At 43.5% G+C, this 19,960-nt stretch overlaps 1 protein-coding gene across 1 annotated transcript in view; it reads right to left on the reverse strand.

Moving 5' to 3' along the window:
* Window positions 1–19,960, reverse strand: part of RAD51AP2 (RAD51 associated protein 2) — a 198,841-nt gene that overhangs the window by 34,591 nt on the left and 144,290 nt on the right. Inside the window, exon 2 of the mRNA XM_073568265.1 lies at window positions 7,571–10,072. Within this exon, the coding sequence (XP_073424366.1) occupies window positions 7,571–10,072 (2,502 nt within the window). The remainder of the gene's footprint in view (window positions 1–7,570; window positions 10,073–19,960) is intronic.

A 19,960-nucleotide genomic window follows, 5' to 3' on the forward strand; every position in this document is an offset into this window, starting at 1 on the left:
TGTAGTTCTTTCTGCCATCTCACCCAATTTGAGACGTGCCCTGGAGGAATTTCAGGAGGACAAACCTGAACGTTGCCGTGTGGGAAAATTGTATGTCCCTGACCAGTGGAGGAAAAGAGTAATGTCTGAAATTCATTGCTCCGCGTTGGCTGGTCATCCAGGTTTTTGTTGTACCAGAGATTTGGTGAGTCGGTCTTTTGGTGGCCTGCCTTATCTCGTGATGTCAGGAATTTTGTGCAGTCCTGTGGGACTTGTTCTCGGTCCAAGCCCTGTTCTCGTTCTAGTGGGTTGTTGATGCCCCTGCCGGTGCCCAGGAGGCCATGGACCCATATCTCAATGGATTTTATTTCCGATCTTCCTGTCTCTCAGAGAATGACTGTTATCTGGGTGATTTGTGATAGATTTTCTAAGATGGTCCATCTTGTACTACTACCAAAGTTGCCATCTTCTTCTGCGTTGGTGCCCTTGTTTTTACAACAGGTGGTTCGGTTGCACGGGATTCCTGAGAACATTGTGTTGGACAGAGGAGTCCAGTTTGAATCCAGATTTTGGAGTGCTTTTTGTTCCAAACTGGGAATTCAGTTATCTTTCTCCTCTGTATTTCATCCTCAGACCAATGGGCAGACTGAGAGAACAAACCAGACTTTGGAGTCCTATTTGAGATATTTCATATCTGCTGATCAGGATGACTGGGTCTGAAGGTAGTGGAGCTGGTCAGATTGACAGAGGGGTTGCGAGTTCTCTTTCTGGGCTCCCTCTGGTGGTTACTGGAGGTAATGGAGCTGATCTGATTGACAGAGGCTTGCGGCCTGATAATGAGGATGACGATTGGAGATCTGGGGTTTCAGATTGGGATTTAAGACAGCCGACTCCCTCTATCCCTGCTGGTGATTTTGTTCCTGTGCCTCCTGAGGTCTGATGTCTCCAGCTCTGTCCCTGCATGTTCAGCTAAGTGGTTCATTTGCTATTCTGCTTGCATTTGATCTGGTTTTGTCTATCTCTGTTTTGTGCGGGTCAGCCAGCTCCGGCTGGGGCTGTGCTGAATCACCGCCCATATGTTACTGCTTGTGCCAGTTTGTTTTGTCCCCTGTTAGATTGGTCTCTTTTTGCTCTGCTTTCAGAATATACCAGAGTGCTGATATAGTGGGAGCAAAGTCGTGCGACTTCAGTGTTTTTGCACATCAGACGTGTTGGACTTTTTGCAGGGTTTTTTGTGTGATTGCAGACAGTGTCTTTCCTTTCCTGTCCTGTCTAGTTAGTGTGGGCCCCATCATTTGCTCAGTCTATTTTCCTGCCTGCGTTTGTGTTTTCATCTTGTCTCACCGACAATATATGTTTGGGGGCTATCTATTCCTTTGGAGTCTGCTCTGGGGCAGTTTAGATTTTCCCTTTCTTGCTTTAGGCTGTTAGCTCTGCAACTGTGCCGAGGCATCTAGGATCATCGTAGGTACGCTCCACGGCTACTCCTAGTTGTGTGGATAGGATCAGGGGTCTGCAATCGGCTTAGTTACCAACCTCTCTGGTTTTCTGTGGCTTAGCCTGGGCCTACTCTCCTCCTTGGTGACCCATTCACGCATTTGTAAGAGGTGTATGGAGCAGATCCGCATGTGTAAGATGTGTATGGAGCAGAGCCGCATGTGTACGAGGTGTACGAAGCGGAGCCGCGTGTGTATGAGGTGTACGGAAAGGAGCCACGTGTGTACGAGGTGTAAAGGGCGGAGCCACGTGTGTACGGTGTGGGCGGAGCGAAGCCGTGTGTGTAGGAGGAGGTGTGCGGAGCAGAGCCGCATGTGTACGAAGTGTGCGGAGCGGAGCCGCGTGTGTACGAAGTGTGCGGAACGGAGCCACGTGTACAAGGTGTGCGAAGCGGAGCCGCATGTATACGAGGTGTGCGGAGCAGCGCTGCATGAGTAAGAGGTGTATGGAGCAGAGCCACATGTGTACAAGGTTTACGGAGTGGAGCCATGTGTGTAAGAGGTGAACGTAGCGTGGCTGCGTGTGCACAAGGTGTACGGAGCAGAGCCGCATGTGTACGAGGTTTATGGAGTGGAGCCATGTGTGTACTGAGTGGAGCCGTGTGTGTGCAAGGTGTACGGAGCTCTGCCATGTGTGTACGAGGCATACAAAGCGGAACCGTGTGTGCGCGAGGTGTGCGGAGCCGTGTGTGTACGAGGTTGGTGTATGGTGGGGAGCATTCATGCCTCCCAACCGTCCCAGATCCAGTGGGACAGTCCTGATTTTGAGTGTCTGCCCCGCTGTCCCGGCCGGGAGCTTACTTCTCGCGCGGACACAGGAGTACACGGCTGAGCCCCAAGGAGCACTTTAAAACTCACACGTGACGTTCCACTGGAAGTGACGTGTTGGAAGCTGACCGGAAATGAGATATTTTCGGGAGGAGATTGTGACAGAACCATGGAGGCACTTCAGGGAATGCTTCAGATCCATCACCGTGTTCTCCTCTGACAGAGCGGACAGCGGGATCACCTTGGAATCGGGGATGCCGGCCATGTGAGCGGATCATGATATGTCCTGCGCCGGGAGGCTCAGGTGAGCATTACAACAGGAGCCAGGCTGCTATAGTGTCTTTATAGAATCTTTCTTTCTCTCTCTGTTTCTTTCTCTCTCTGTTCTTTCGCTCCCTCTCTAATCTTTCCTTCTCTCTCTGTTCTTTCTTTCTTTCCCCTCTTTCTTTCTTTCTTTTTTTTCTTTCTCTCTCTGTTCTTTCTTTCTCTCTCTCTCCTTTCTCTCTTTTTTCTCTCTCTGTTCTTTCTTTCCCCTCTTTCTTTCTCTCTGTTCTTTCTTTCTCTCTCTCTCCTTTCTCTCTTTTTTCTCTCTCTCTGTTCTTTCTTTCTTTCCCCTCTTTCTTTCTCTGTTCTTTCTTTCTCTCTCTGTTCTTTATTTCTTTCTCTCTCTGTTCTTTCTTTCCCCTCTTTCTTTCGCTCTCTGTTCTTTCTTTCTCTGTTCTTTCTCTCTCTGTTCTTTCTCTCTCTCCTTTCCTTCTTTTTTCTCTCTCTGTTCTTTCTTTCTCTCTCTGTTCTTTCTTTCCTCTCTTCCTTTCTCTCTCTGTTCTTTCTTTCCTCTTTCTTTCTCTCTCTCTCTGTTCTTTCTTTCTCTCTCTGTTCTTCCTTTGTCTCTCTCTGTTCTTTCCTTCTTTATTTCTTTATCTGTTCTTTCTTTCCCCTCTTTCTTTCTCTCTGTTTTTTCTTTTTTCTCTCTCTCTTCTTTTTTTCTTTTCCTCAGTACCAGCCAGTGTGCCCATAGTACCAGCCACTGTGCCCTCAGTATCAGTCAGTGTATTCAGCAGTGCTAAATGGGTGCGATTGGTGCGTGGATATGGGTGTGACTAGTTGTGAAATGGGTGTGGTCAGGGAATGGCCTAAAATTTGTGGGGGCCAAAATGGAGCACGGGGCTGCAGAATGGAGCAAGGGGCGGCAGAATGGAACATGGGGGGGCAGAATGGAGCATGGGGGCAGGACCATGGGGCAGGATGGAGACAGATGGGGCAGGATTGGAGACAGATGGGGCAGGATGGATACGATGGAGACAGATGGGGCAGGATAGATACAATGGAGACAGATGGGGCAGGATCATGGGACATCACATGGGGCAGAATGGATGCTCATGAGGGCAGGATGGGAGAACATACGGCTGAAGCCAGGAATTTGACACACGGGGGCCAGAATATATCATAGGGGCTAATTAAATGATTATCTGTGTAGCAAGGTGGATATTAAAACTTAACCTTTATTAGGTAAAATTGTAAAAAGCCAAATTAGTCAAACAACAAAAACAAAGGGGTACCACAGTGAAGGAAGTGCCCTATAACCAATCAACAGAAAAAGGAGGGGTTGTTAAAAAGGTACCACTGGCCTCTCAGATCCTCAATATTAATCTGACCTGATAGCAAAGTGACTATAGTTGCCCATAGGATGAATAGTATATACATGATCTCATTTATATGGTACAAATAAGTGGTGCTTATAAGAAAAGGATGTTATACCCATACATGTTATTGTGACTTACTTCGACAAGTGGATGACATATCCTATGGGCAACTATAGTCATTTTTCTATCAAGTCAGATTAATATTGAGGATCTGAGAGGCCAGCAGTACCTTTGTAATACCCCCCCCCCTTTTTTCTGTTCGTTAGTTATAGGGTACTTCCTTCACTGTGATACCCCTTTGTTTTTGTTTGACTAATTTGGCTTTTTACAATTTTACCTAATAAAGGTTAAGTTTTAATATCCAACTTGCTTCACAACTAATCTATTTTGTGGATTGTTCTATTCCTGCTTTACATGCTAATTAAGGGATATTATTGCTGCAGTGATGTATTTATTTTATTTTTTGAGGATACTGTTTTAAATGGGAGGGCAGTCCTGTTAATGTGCAGAGCAACACTTTTTTCTTCATCTGGTGTAGTTTAGAATTTGGGATAAAATTAAGTAATGTGTTCTGGAAGTTGTGCTCTAGATAACTGTGTTATTTCCTGCAGAGATGAGCCCTGGCTGAAAGAAGTGACGGCGGTCAGTGCTGGATGAAAGATGAAAACCAAAGATGAAGGACTTCACCTAGAGATGTCACTTGTGCGTTAGAGTGTTACCTGTACACTGACACTATACCCTGCATACTATATACAGCGGTCCAGTGTATAATGTCACCGGTGATCACTGTATTACCTATACATTATATACAAGCTCCTGTGTATAATGTCACCGGTGATCACTGTATTACCTGTACACTGACATTATATACAGAGATCCTGTGTATAATGTAACTGGTGGTCACTGTACTACCTGTACACTATACACTATATACAGAGCTCCTGTGTATAATGTTACTGTCTCCACCTTTTATCGGCGCCATCTTGTGACTGCAACTTCTGTCTGTGGGAAGTCAGAAGTAGCAGAAACCCTCTATCAGGCCACATTCACACGTTCAGTATTTTACCTCAGTATTTGTAAACCAAAACCAGGAGTGGAACAATCAGAGGAAAAGTATAATAGAAACACGTCACCACTTCTGGATTTCTCACCCACTCCCGATTTGGCTTACAAATACTGATGTAAAATAATGATACTATAGGCTGGTTTCACACATCCTGATATTTCCACTACTGGAAGAAATGGTAGTGGAGATATCTGTGTCCATGTGTGTAATACGTGTGGCAACTGTGTGCCACATCAGTACCACACGGACAGCCGCAGGGGAAGAAGCGCTACAGTAAGCACTGTTCCCCGGCCAGGAGCGCACCTAAAATGAAGCAAGTTGATCACTTCACCTCAGGCGGCATTGAATCCCTGAAGACAGGTGTAAAGATCAATGTTTCAAATATATTCCTATTTAAAAGTGTGTGTATTTTACAAGTGCATCAGGTTAGACTATTAAAGAGTAGACCAGATTTATTTGTACAGATTTTACTATGGTGGGGGGGCGCCATTTTGCAGTTTGCCTCAGGCAGCAGAGAGGCTAGGTTCACCCCTGCTTAGACCCCCTTCACATGTCCATATTTCAAGTACGTATGGAATCCATTTTCTCTCAGAATCCACACGTACCAATTATAACCTGTGGGGTTGCTCACATGTCCATGTTTTTATATGTACTGTGTGTCCATGTAAACCATATGGAGACATGTCCATTTTTTACCAGAAACATGGAAGACAAGGGCCAATACAAGTCTATAGGTCCATGTAAAACATGTACCTTCGTGTGTCATCAATGTGCTGTATGTTTTTAATATTGCAATGCATAGGATAAACTCTGCCATTTCTGTTTCTTTAGCCATACCGGAAAAACTCTGATGGCACACTATTGGCACAGTGAGCCAAAACACTAATGACATCGTATTGTTTTTTCCGGTACCGGATTTATATGTATGGGTAAAAGAGGCCTTAAAGTTATAATGTATAAGAGCAGCGCTCTCCTCTATGAGTGTCTGGTATTGAAGCTCAGGCCCATTTCGTAGAATGCTGGAACACCAAATATTGCCCATTGACAAGAGCTGGGATAAATCTGGTAAAACTGATGCAGCTGCTGTCCTTCATTCTTGATCAAGATCGAATGGGTCAGACATGCACATTCACATATTTATAGTATATGATATCTATGTTTAGAGCCATCAAACCCCTATAATGTTCTCAGACTAGAGTAAACATTAGATAATCTGATTGATATCAGTCTGAGATGAGGAACAGAATGTTCTGACGACTGATGAGCTTCTTTTTTCGCCCTTTACTGTGGCCAGCCAAACATTTAAATCATGTAAGACAGGCTGGCATATGCTATCTAATAGATTGAGCCTTTCAAATGAGGTTGTCAGATAGTGACCCCTCCTCCCCTCAACAATCAGTCTCAATCAGGACAAAGTGTCAGTAAACTGGATCTTAAACGGAATCTGTCAGGAGATTTTTGGTATGTAATCCAAGAACAGCACGATGAAGGGTCTGAAATCCTGATTCCAGTGATGTATCACTTAGTGGACTGCTTGGTGCAGTTTTGATGAAATCACAGGTTTCTGTGCTGTAGATGTAGGAGTTTGCTGAATACTGAGCTGTATATTACCCCACCCTCACCCCTGATTGGGAGCTCCTTTGTACATTGACAGAAAGATGCTAATCAGTGGTGGAGGTGGGGTTAAACAGAGCAGGAAGACTGCATGGCACAAGGCAACTAGACCTCTAGTGATTGTTTCTCACTTATAAAACACTAATTTTATTGAAATGACAAGCAAGCAGCCGAGTAAGTGACACATCGCTGGAATCTATACTTTAGCCTGCTCTCAGATTAAATAACAAAAACCTGCTGATAGCTTTTTTCCAATCTTCTTTTTTCAGAAGCATGCTGCTTCTCTGTCTCCCAACTTCCTGCTTCACAGTTAGGACCAGCAGCCTGGTCTCGCTGGTGCTCAGAACTGTGTTCTCCAATGCCGATAGTAGAGGCAGCTTTACCTCTGCAACATAGGAGGAGCTCATCGGCACTGAAGATGGCAAGATCCAGTGATCCTCACAGCATCAGAGCAGAGATACAAGCTCTATAGCAAAGGGCTTGCAAGTGCTTGCTTCTTATCTAAGAGACCTGCAAATCCATTGCACCAGTCAAACTATGCTACAGATTTTTTGTGTACTATTTGTATGAGATTTCCTTAAGTACCATTCACAATGTTACTACTTCAATTCACAGCGGCTTTTCCATCCAATAAATCCAAATAGAAAATCTATTGCGTATACGGCCAGTGTGCACATGACCTATAGGACCTTTCCGTCAGCAGAAGCCTGGTCCTAGAGAATACTTAAGCTACACTCTGCTGTACAATTTTTTGTTGGATGGATCCATAAGTCAATCAGATCCCTCAGGCTTTATTACAGAATGAATCCATAATAAACTATAATGGCTTCTTTGTAATAACTGAAACCATGCCCTTACCATGAGCCTAGGTCAATTTTCTGAAAATAAACTTATATAGAAATTGAACCTCTCGAAAGCCATTAAATATGTTGCTATCCGTATTATAAAGAAAATTTTGTTTTGGTGTTTCACTCCTACTGTAATAGACAATGTTATCCACTTACCTACATTATCAGCAGAATACAAAGATTCTTCATCACGTGGATAAGAAGACATACATGGCTGAGGCACTTCCTGTTCACTGACTTCAGAGGTAATCTTCCTATCACATTCGTAGTCTTCTATGGTCATTAAATCCTTGCAATCACTACCAACTATTACTTCACAACTTGGAGAATTCTCTTCGATTTCATCCTGCAGCTCTTTGGATTTGCCACAAGCTTCTTCCAGTCTCTCTGCATCTTGTGTCTTGATAGTTTCAACATCTTCTACTTCAATCAAATGGAACATCTTTAGTTCTTCTAAAACCAAATCAAACTGGGCTTTCATCTCAAAATCGGTGTTTTTCAGCATCGCTTTACTCCCTTCAATGGAAACGTCAGTGATTTCTTTTTTAAGCACTAGAGATGCTTCTTCTTTAATTTCTTGCTCACTGTTTTCACTTGTTATAGTTTCTACATAAACACAAGACACTGGGCTCCTGTTCCAATGTCCATTCAAAATGGATACTTTGACATTTTGATTTTCTTCTTCCATGCCATTAAAATTTTTGAATGTCATATCCTCTTCACCATCTTCCTTTTCCCATTCTACATTGTGTTGAGCAGCACCACTGTTCATATTCCCTGTTTGGACTTCATTTCTTTCCTTATTTTTGAATTGCTTTGTACATGACTGATGTTTGAGCTTTGTTTTTATGATTTGGCACTCAGATATACACCCGGAGTGATTTTCCTCCATTGTAGTCATGTTGTCCTCTCTGGATCCACTTTTGTAAATCAACATCTCATTCCGGAAGGAACAATATATCTTGTTGTGACTTTCTGGTTCCAACAAACATTTCTCTAAACAGATTTTTTGAAACCGCTCAGTACAAGACACCTGCTTTGACCACGAACACTCTACATAAAAGTCAACATTATTTCCAGATGTCTCTTTTTCAGACTGTTTAGTGTCGACTCCACTCTGAAAGTGTGAAGGAAAACAGAAGTCTTGTTTGTTAAGTGCAGATTTATACTCCAGCTGAGCTGTTCTAGTGATGATATTTATATTTTCGCCGCCAAGAGAAACCTCCACTTCTGCTTGCTCATACTGCAAGCCTTCGTGTCTTGATGCAAATGATTCGTCAGTCATTTGACAAGAAGTGCTTTGGAAGCCAAGGATAGGAAAAAATAAGAAATCATCTTTTGTGTTTCCAAGTAATGAAGCTGCGAGTATTGCAAAGTTGATGTCAAGCTGTGTTGAAAATGTTTTTTCTTTTGTCAAAAATGTCTCACCACAATGACGATTTTTGTTAACAATACAAGGCAATAACGATTTATTTGTTAGAGAACTTTTTAATTTTTCATCCTGTATCATTCTCCTTTCACAAGCTGTCCAATTGAAACAATTTTGTCCTTGCCTCTCACCTGGTTCGGTGCGGTTAACATCGCTAAGAATAACATCCGTAGTTAGTATACAAGGATGCTCTGACAGTCTGACATGCAGATTAATATTACTGTCAGTGTTGTTTGTCAAACAAAGGCTTTCATCAGAGTCGGCCAGAACGTTCCCGTGTCCTTTCTGTTGCAGACTACCGCATAGCATCTTATAATCAACAGAACTGTCAGCTTGAGGAATGAAAGTGCTACTAAAAACCTCTTTTGCAACACCAAGTGAAAAAGATGATCTAACCAATGACTTTACCGCTGACCCAAAGTAACATCCATCATCAGACATTTTAGAACCGGGTATGACATTGCAGCATGTTTCTGGAGCACTTAGTATCATAGACATAGATGTATTTTTCTCCGAAGAGGCTTCTCTTTTTTCACAGGGTTTTATAAAGCTATCTTGGTCCTTAGATTCTATTTTGGCACAAGGAATAAAATCTATACTTTCCATAAAATAATGATGCAAATCGCCATGTTTGTTTATGATGAAGGGTCTTTTTGTCCTCTTCTCTTCTCTTCCTAACTGTGCGTTTGCTTTCCTCTTGCGCCATCGATTCTTCCTTTTCATAGCTTCCGCTATATTTTGGTTCCAAATCGTCTCCTTGACCCAATCAGCAATAAAAATATCATAAAGAGCGCTCTTAAACCCTATATCACCAACAGATGTCTGGTAGAACGCTATACTGTGCTCATACAGTATATGACGACCGCTAGCCGCGGCCACTTTGGCAATAAATCGACAGTCATTACCAGAAATAGGCCATAAATCATGTGAATAATTAGAATTGTATGCTGATACAATGTAATTCTCCCAGATTAGGTCTAGTTGGGAGAGAATCATGTCCTCCATGGATAAATGCATTACTAAGTGATGGAAATGTGTGTTTTTCAGGCTGCCCACTTCTTTTTCGACTGTGACTCCCACCAGAGAATCTCTTTCCGTGGCCATCTGCATTTGTTGGGACTGCAATGTTCCCCTGTATTTCTGCCATATGTCATTCACTTCTGCGTTTGACTGGTGTCCTGGGTACATTATACGGACTTCACAAATCTTCTCAAAATGAAAAAAGGAGGCTGTGAACATGAAAACACAGAGATAAAATGAGGCGTTAACACATACGGTAACTATTCAGTTAAGATCATAACAAGAAGTTTGGTTTTTAATCAAAGACTGGTAAATGTGAAGTGTCACTGGTGATGATGGAGGTAGGGGTGGGAAGTATTTCCATGGCTGTCTCATTGATCTCTGAATAGGACTTGCATAAATCCATGCAAATACAGCTCTATCCTTCTGTATGTACAGTAGCAGAAATATCTGTTGCTGTTACAATACCCTCACTGTCAGAATTCAAGAAGAGAAAAGCCTTTGTATATAAAAGCAAAATGAAAGAAAAAATAGTATATCCCATCTATTTTCCAAATCACTGAAAATAATTTGTTCAATCAAAACACAAAAACGTATAATAAAATCTGAGTACACTCATGCTTTCAAGTTGGATCCCCAGAATGGAAGAGAATTTAAAATACAAATGAAAACACCCATTTTAGGCACCAAAATCTACGTGTCACAAAAGCGTTTAAAGAATCGCCAGATTTTCAATCAGAAAAAAAATGGTAGATTTTAATCTCAATTTCCATTCGTATAGCATCCTTTTTTATACATCAGTGGCTATTAAAATTTACAAGACCAAATATAGTTGCATATGTTAAAGAACTGCAATGTCTCTGTAAAAATTTGATACTGATATTCGCACTCATAGAATTGAAAAGATAAATCTCATTCAACTTACGGAAGAAGCTGCGATTTTTTTCATGTGCAGATTTGTTCTGTGAAACAAAACATTCATCTGAACAGCCTAAGGCCTCTTTCACACATCAGGTTTTCGCCGTCAGGCGCGATCCGGCGCTTTTGACAAAAACCGGATCCGTCGAAATGCAATGCCGGATCCGGTTTCCCCCCCATTGACTTGCATTAGAGCCGGATCAAGCCGGATGGCCATGCGTTTCATCCGATTTTCGCCGGATCCGGCAATGTGACGCGATCCGGCGTCTGGAAAAAACGGCTACTGTAACGTTTTTTGTCTCCGGCGAAAAAGCCGGACACGCCGGATCCGGCTTTCATACAATGAAAGCCTATGAGCGCCGCAATGCGCCTGATCCGGCGACAGCCGGATCCGGCTGCCGGATCCGGTTTCTTTGGTCTGAGCATGCTCAGTAGCTCTGCCCACAAGACATATATAAAAGCAAGACAGTGGGACCCTCAGCCACACCCAACATGCCACCCAAGCCAAGAACCAGGAGCAGGAGAAGGCAGCAGACATCTGCAGCAGCAGCACCATCAGCACCACCCCAAATGGAGCAGCATGCTGAACAACGGGAGGGGAGTCCAGCAGCAGATGAGAGACTGTAATTATCAAATCCCCCATTCCTCCAAACTAGGGCTATGGAATATCAAGATATTCATTGGCCCTTTGTTTCTCTTTATTCAACAGCCGCCCAATAGATGCAGCAGCAGCAGCAGCAATGGCAGCAGCAGAAAAACCACCCACAGCCATGGAGTCTGGCCATGAGGAAGACAGCACATCTTCTTCTGGGAGCCCTCCCTCGCATCGTCAGCGTTTGACGGTAAGTTTTTATTTCCAAAATCCATCATCTCTGTAATATATGTCTATTCATTGCCTTTTATTTCAAAACAGGAATCACAAGATGAAGAGGAGCTCCCAGAAGAAGAAGGAAGGGGTGGACAGACACTTGGAGTGGGCTCACAATTGGTAAGTTTTTTGCATCAAACGCAGAAACACAACATCACACTACACACAACACATAGAAAACAATGTTCTGCAGACCACACACAGCAAACAAATGCCTACATCCAAAGACATAACATTTTTTGTTTTCTTCTCTAGTCTTCCCAATCTGGTGCTCGGCCAAGAGGTCCTCGCAGTGCCTCCCGGGGTCGTCGGCGACAGCAACGCGGCGGTCACCAGCGTGTAAGTATAAATATTTTTGCTTTGTTTTTTTTGCACTTTTTATTTCATTTCTTTTGTGGAGGCTAATTATGTTATTTTTGTCTTTTTCTTTAACAGCCTTCACAGCGTGCTCCCGACTCTGACGGTGAGGATGGAGGGATTGATGTGGACCGCCTCATCGATCTCGTCAGAGAAAGGGAGCCGCTCTGGAATATGGCTGACCGACGCCACGCTGACCTGATCGTTACCCGACGACTCTGGGAGGAAATCTGTTCGCTCCTTGTGGAACGCTGGGAGGACCTCGAAGCTCGGGCCCAGATTAAAGAGCGTAAGTATATACAGTACCGGTTGCTTGATTTAAACCAGTGTTTCCCGAACTCCAGTCCTCGTGGTCCCCACGGATCATGTGTTCAGGATTTCTATTTACTTTGGAAATCCTGAAAACATGACCCCTGGGGACCATGAGGACTGGAGTTTGGGAAACACTGATGTTGTATACTAACCACTTTGTCCTTTCTCGTTTCAGGGGAGAGAATTGTGAAGCGGTGGCGGTCTGTGAGGGATCGTTTCAAGAAGGAGTTCAATAAAGAGATGCGGGCCCTGAGTGGATCTGGAGGACGCAGGAGCAAGTACAAGTACGCACGAGCCCTGTCGTTCCTCCGGGAGACAATGCTCACCAGAAGGTAAATATTACACACCACATGTGACAAAAAAATGTTTAGATGTAACTTTTTTTTTTCAGCCAGGGCCATACCATGTCACTATTTTAATTGTTTTTTTTTCTCTTTATTCCACAGCACGGTGAGCAGCACTCGGGAGCCTGCACGATTGGACCCTTCTGAGACGATCCCTGAGGAGACCGGCACCGAGGGAGACTTCGACCGCCCCGGTACATCTGCACCTTCCCAGCCTTCCCACACATTCGACCCATCTGTCCCATCCACCAGCACAGGAGCATCGTGGCCGCCTACATTACATGAAGCTGCTGGTGAGGAGATCACTTTCCCTTTACCCCACCCTTCTGCCCCTGCCACCTCTAGTACACCTGCGGGTACTGGGCGGCAGCGGCAGAGGGGTCAGGAAAAGAGTTATGCGCCAGAGTTCTTGCATCTGAATGCATCTTTCCAGAACTGTCTAAAAGTCTTGTCAGAGCAAATCTCCGCAGGCTTTCAGCAGATCAACTCCAGCATTCTGGAGGTGAAGACACTTCTGCAAACCATGCATTCAGAAGCAAGATCTTCGCCAAACCACACCTTTTTCAGGTCTGTTGTGGAGCGCATGGCAACACTATCTCCTACCCAGCAGATGCATGTAATGCATTCGTGCCACGGTGCTCTACAGCAGGTTACCTCCCAACCTCCACCTCCCACCACTGTAGTTCCTCCACCTGCACCCCCTCCAGCCACTTTCCATCCTCCCCCTCCTATTACATCTGCACCCCCTCCAGCCACTTTCCATCCTCCCCCTCCTATTACATCTGCACCCCCTCCAGCCACTTTCCATCCTCCCCTCCTATTACATACCAGCAACCTCCCCAGTACCAGCAACCTCCCCAGTATCAGCAACCTCCCCAGTACCAGACATCTCCCCACTTCCAGCAACCTGCCCCGTATCAAACTCCTTCCCCGTACCAAACTCCTTCCCCGTACCAAACTCCTTCCCCATACAACTTTCCATCAACATCATCTGCTCCTACAGTCCCTGCCCAACCCTCCACTCCACCGCCCACCACCTCTTCTGCCTCCCACATGTCCACCCATTCTGTAGCTTTTTCCACACCATCACCTCTAACTGTTCCTTCCCCACCACGATCCCAGTCCTCTCTCCACACTCCCATTGTCGAAGTGTCCTGCAGCCCCTCCAGCAGTATTTCCACCCCACACTACACAGATTTGTAATGTGTGTTTTGTAATAAAAATGCCCAGTTTTTTTTCAAACCTTTATTAAAAAAGTTTTTTTAACTTTAAAAACAGTTTACAAACAATAAAATATTTTAAATAAAAGTTAAATTATTGTTTACACTGGTTGTCTGTCATTTCTTTCTGCGGCGAAATATGTTTAAAAAAAGGTTAAATAAAGGGTATTTAAAAGGTAAAAAGGTATTCAAAACCAGGTATATAACTGTGGGTAAATTTTAGCTTTTTGCCACAGTTGTGTTCCTGGTTGTGTTTGAAGCAAAGTATTTCACCTAAAAAGTTGTGTTTATTGTTGGTGATTTCCTAACAATGTACACAACTTTTGTTAAAAGGTGAAATACTTTGCATAAAACACAACCAGGTACACACCTGTGGCCTAAAGCTAAAAATAGAGACCATGACAAGATAGCCAACTTTGGTTGGCAAAGGTATATACTGTTGGTACAGAAGGTACACAAGTTTGGTTAGGGCACAAATCTTTCACACTCTGTCATCCTGCCAGTGTACTCTGCCTTGAGGTGACATAAAGTATAGTGCAAAATTGTCCCTCTTTACTGAAACCGTCACAGAACTTCTAGTGGTAATGTCATGGTAATCTTGCAAGGTGGTTTCTTCAGAGGTGTCCTCAATGGAAATGGGTTCCTTGCAGATAACAAAATTGTGGAGTACCACGCAAGCTTTGATCACCTCGTCAACAGTTTCAGTCTTGAGGTTGATCGCAGTCAATAGGACCCGCCATTTGGCTGTCAGAATACCAAAGGTACATTCAACCATTCTTCTTGCTCTTGTGAGGCGGTAATTAAAAATGCGTTTTGGTCTTGTCAATCCTCTGCTAGAGTACGGTTTCAAAAGGTGTTCTGACAGCTGGAAGGCTTCATCCCCTACACAGACAAATGGCATAGGTGGACCAGATGTTTGCGGCAGCGGTCTAGGTGGTGGGAACTGGAAGGTGTTTCCATACAGTTTACGCCCCATGGCAGACAGTTTGAAAACTTGAGAGTCATTGGAGCAGCCATAGGCCCCAATATCAACAGCAATAAATTTGTATTCCGCGTCAGCGATGGCCATGAGGACAATTGAAAAATATTTCTTGTAATTGAAATATTCCGATCCCGATCCGGCTGGCTTTACAATGCGGATATGTTTCCCGTCCACAGCGCCCAAGCAGTTGGGAAACTGACATATCTGTTGAAACTTGTCAGCAATTTCAATCCACCTCTCTGTTGTGGGCTCCGGTAAAAACTCTTCAGCTAAGGAGTCCCACAGTGCACGGCATGTGTACTTCACTATTCCTGATATGGTGGAAATCCCGAGTCTGTACTGGAAATGCAGTGACGAAAGGGATTCTCCAGTTGCAAGAAATCTGTGGGGAATTAAAAAACAATTAATTAGTTTAAAATCACAGCATTACATACCAAAACTCAGCTATAACACTTGGAGATACAAACTACCACCAACAAGATTGCAGTGAAAGTGTGCTCTGATGCGATCACATCCAATAAATGTGGCTTACCTTAAAGTCACCATCAGACGCTCTGCGGGTGAAACAGAGAAGCGGCAATAGGTGTCCGCTTTTCTTATGAGGTGTGCAATGCGCTCCACCAAGTAATCAAAATTCTCCATTTTCATCCGAACATATCCAAAAAATTTATCCGGGTTTCGTCGAAGGTCCATGCAGAGTGTAGAATAGACCCCACGCGTCATTCTCTTGGCTGTGATGGGGTGGATCCACAAACGTCGTTTACGATGCCTGATGCGCTGCTGTCTCGCTCTCTCCTTCTCCAGAACAATTACCCTCAAACGATTCGCCTCCGCTATAAAATCCGCCAAATTCTTCAAAATATTTCCAATCACAACATCCATCTTCGCCAGTAACTTGCTCTTCTCTCCAACCTGCACTTTCTCCTCGACAACCTGTCAAAGAAGGGCTGTAGGAACACTCTATATATAGTTTTCCAGTAGCCAATCCCGTTCGGAAGGCCACAAGGGTCAATTTTAAAAACCGGATCCGGCGTAATCCGTCGAAAAACGGATAGAAAAACGGATGAACCGGATGAGACGGATCCGGTTTTGTCTGTCAAGAACAAGACGGATCCGGCAGAAAACCGGATCCAGAACATCAGGTTTTAGAAAACATTTGCCGGATCCGGCGTTCCGGCACGACGCCGGATCGCGCCTGACGCCGAAAACGTGATGTGTGAAAGTAGCCTAATTGAATAATATTGGTTATAGTGCCATCAGTTTTTTCATGGACAGCACCAAGACTTAAAACACCTAAACTGAAAATTCAAAACCAAAGTACTGCAGTACGCAGGTGCCGGGAAAGGTCATAGAGACCCAGCGCCTACGCACTGCACTACTTTACTCTGCCCTAATGCCCTAAACAGGGCAGACAAGTACGCTTGCGCAGAAGCGCGATGCCGGGGAGCCATGAGGGCGACACCGCAAGAAGATGAGAGGCGCCGGACCCGGACCTGCGACACCCATCGGACCGGATTGCACCGCACCCCCCCTTCCCCCGGGTAAGCATAACAAAACTTATTTTTCTTATCTTTCAGGTCGTATTGGGTGCTTATCTACAGCATTATAGAATGCTGAGAGCATATAAGAAGAGGCGTGAAATGAACAATAAAATTACAATCTTTTATTTGAATTTAACAGACAAACAATGATAAAAAAAAGTGCAAATTTAGTGCAAAGTGACTAGCCAAAGAAACTAAGTGCCACCACCAGATGGCAAATAAGAGCAAGATACATACACAAATAAGCACCAACATAAATAAAACTTGCATCCGGAGACTAGAAAAAAATCATATAGTGTATTGACTATATTTCCATAACCCTCAAAATTACGGCTAAAGTGCCCCGTGACGAAGGTACGCCGTCAAAACGCGCGTAGGGGAAGTGGCACCATCGCATGGTGAGGTAAGATATGTTTATTACATTCATTACATCAATGTAGGATACTATGGTCTTCACATCTGTACTCCAGTGTTCTATCCAATGTGTATTGCAGGCACTTTAGCTGTAGTTTTGAGGGCTATGGGAATATAGTCAATAGACTACATGATTTTTTTCTAGTCTCCGGATGCAAGTTTTATTTATGTTGGTACTTATTTGTGTATTTTCAATCTTTGACTATGTTGTCATTGCATCAAAAACTTATCCTGTTACAGTTCCAGCAAAGTGGATAGAATTTATAGAAATCTCATGCACACAGTGCTTTTTTTTATTCATGGTAAACTGTTTTTTCTATGGTGGAAATGCATGTAATTCGCACCTAAGCAAATGAATAAAGTTTTGTCAAAGCCAAATACCAGGCAGTATAAAAAAACAAAGCAGCTTTGTTTAAAACATGACATACCAACAAGAAAAAAACCCGCAACAAAAGCGCATGTGAAAAAAATCTGCACACTATGACTAAGGGCGCCTACATACAATAATTCAACATGCTTTTTTATTTAATCAAGATAGAATGAAATGTGGATAATTTTATACAAGGAATTGGGATGTCCCGTTTTCTCTACTTTTTCCACATACATTTGTTAGTTAATTTTGTATGTTGTTATATGTTGTATAGCTTCCCTAATAGGAAGGCGATAGAGGGCCCTAGTGCTGCTTTAGAGGTGGAGGTGGGCCCATCTGTGGTTGCACAGCTTTACCTTACTGCTATGTCCCTCTCTCCCTGGTGAAAAGCTGTCAGGCTGTGTTCACAGGTTGTTGTAGCCAAAGCACTTTTTATTTATTTATTTATTTTTAATTCTCATAAAAATAGGTACGTTTTTGCCTTGATTAGGGCAAAAATATATTTCATGCCTGCTACAAACCTCACCTACAGTATATCCTAAACGTGTGCTGTATAACAATTAGCTTATTAGAAACATTAAGTTCAGGAACTCTCGATGTTTGTGTCTTTTATTAAAAAAAATGATTCCGTAAACTAGATTTTTATGCCAAGTTTATGTTTTATGTACAAGATTAGTTACTCATTGAAACCGCAGAAGAGATTTTCACAATTATAACCATGGAACCGTACTGTAAACATGTAACTGAAGTTTGGTAAATATGTACAGTTTGTAGTAAGAGCCACTCCTAACACTGGCAGGAGATCACACTTTAGTTTCTTTAGACTGTTGCCCAGTATCGGCCCACTCACGTAATATGTGATTACTGGTCTATTATGCTTGGATTTGCTGCAGTTCTACGTTTTAAGCAGAAACCACTTTACAGCGACCAGAGGTTGCTGGGATTACAGAAACAGCTGAGCACGCTTGTAACATTGTGTCTATATGGCCGGCGTCACACTACCGTAGAATACGGGCGAGTGCTATGCAAGAAAACATTGCAGCACTCGACCCAGTGTTAATCTGTTCGGCATCTCACATCAGCGTTTATTTTCTCGGGTGTATTCAGCGTGCGTGTAAAATTTCAGCATGCTGCGACTGTACGCGTATATCGTCCAAGACTCACCAATGCAAGCCTATGGGTGCCTGAAAAAAATCGCACAGCAGTCGTGCCATGTGAGTGCTATCCGATTTTTACGCACCGGTGTCCTTTGAAAAGTCGGCAATTCATGTGCCGCGTACAGTAAAATCGCAAAGTGACAGGTTAGAATACAATAGATAGAATAGATATATACAAATAGAATACATAGATATATAGATGTTAGTGACACACACATATATATATATGTATTTATATTACATAGATAGATAGAAGAAAAGCTGGCAATTCATCTGCTGTGTACTGTAAAATCACAGCAGGAGCCGACAGGATAGAAGAGATGGATTACATACAGTAAATGCATATTGTGCGAATCATGTAGGAATAGTGGATGAGGGCAGGTATATCTCGCCCAGATACCTTTCCTATGTGGCCTAGTCTGGTCAGTATCGCATCTGGTGACTAATGAATAATGGGAGGGCGGATATAAAAGGATGCCAGGTGGTTGTGTGAGTGTCTCAGCCTGGGAACACAGAGAGTCTGTCTGTGTGAGAGACACACGTGAGTGGAAGCAGTGCCCACTGTAACTGTGGTTTGGCTGGACGGGAGAAGCCCGCCAGTTGGTAGTTAGGTTGTACCTTGTTTAGTTAGTGCCGGACAGGCAAGGATTTGTTTTATGTTTTTTTTCTTTATGCATTGCTTTCACCTTTAATAAACCTGACCCAGTGTCAGTTATACCTGGACCCCGGCTGTGCGCCTGAGTTTCATGCTGAACGCACGTGACCTTTGACCTCGGCAAAGGCGATCCCGGAGTGTTTTATCACAATATAGAATAGCTACATATACACATGTTAGTGACATATACATACAATTAGTGCAGTGTGTGCAGCTTACTGTACATGTAATAAATTAATAAAAGATTATTTTTCCCAAAAAAATGGCGTGGGCTCCCAAGGAATTTCCGTAACCAGCAGAGAAAGCCGGCAGCTGGGGGACGATTTTTATAGCCTGAGAAGGGGATAATACCCATGGTGCTTCCCAGGCTATTAATATCAGCTCACAACTGCATACTTACCCTTTACTGGCTATTAAAATGAGAGACTCTAAAAAAATGACATAGGGTCCCCCTATAGTTAATCCAGCAAATTATATGCAGACAGCTGCGGGCTGATATTGATAGCCTAGGTAGGGGCCATGGCTATTAGCCCCCCGGGCTAAAAACATCAGCTTTCAGCCACCCCAGAAAAGGTGCATCTCTAAGATGTGCCAATTTTGGCACCTAGCCTTGCTCTTCCCACTTGCAATGTAGCGGTGGCAAGTGGGGTAATTGTTGGGGAGGGTTGATGTCACCTTTGTATTGTCAGGTGACATCAATAAGACTTCCCCATTACTTACCCCATAGTCATGTTGTATAAAAACACAGACACACAGAAAAAGTCCTTTAATTGAAAGAATGACACAGACTAATCTTAATTAAACCATACTTACAACCTCGCCCATTCCCCCGATGACCTCGTCATCTGCAAAAGGGTTAAAAAAGACAACAAAATTCCAAACCTTTCCGCAGAGATGCTGCTAATCCATTTGTTCCACGATGGGTCCAACTCAACTAGACAGATGTACAGTAAATCAGA

The sequence above is a fragment of the Dendrobates tinctorius genome, unplaced genomic scaffold, assembly GCF_039654945.1.
Source record: "Dendrobates tinctorius isolate UK_male_01 unplaced genomic scaffold, ASM3965494v1 ptg000021l, whole genome shotgun sequence".
In the NCBI taxonomy this organism is placed as follows: Eukaryota; Metazoa; Chordata; class Amphibia; order Anura; family Dendrobatidae; genus Dendrobates; species Dendrobates tinctorius.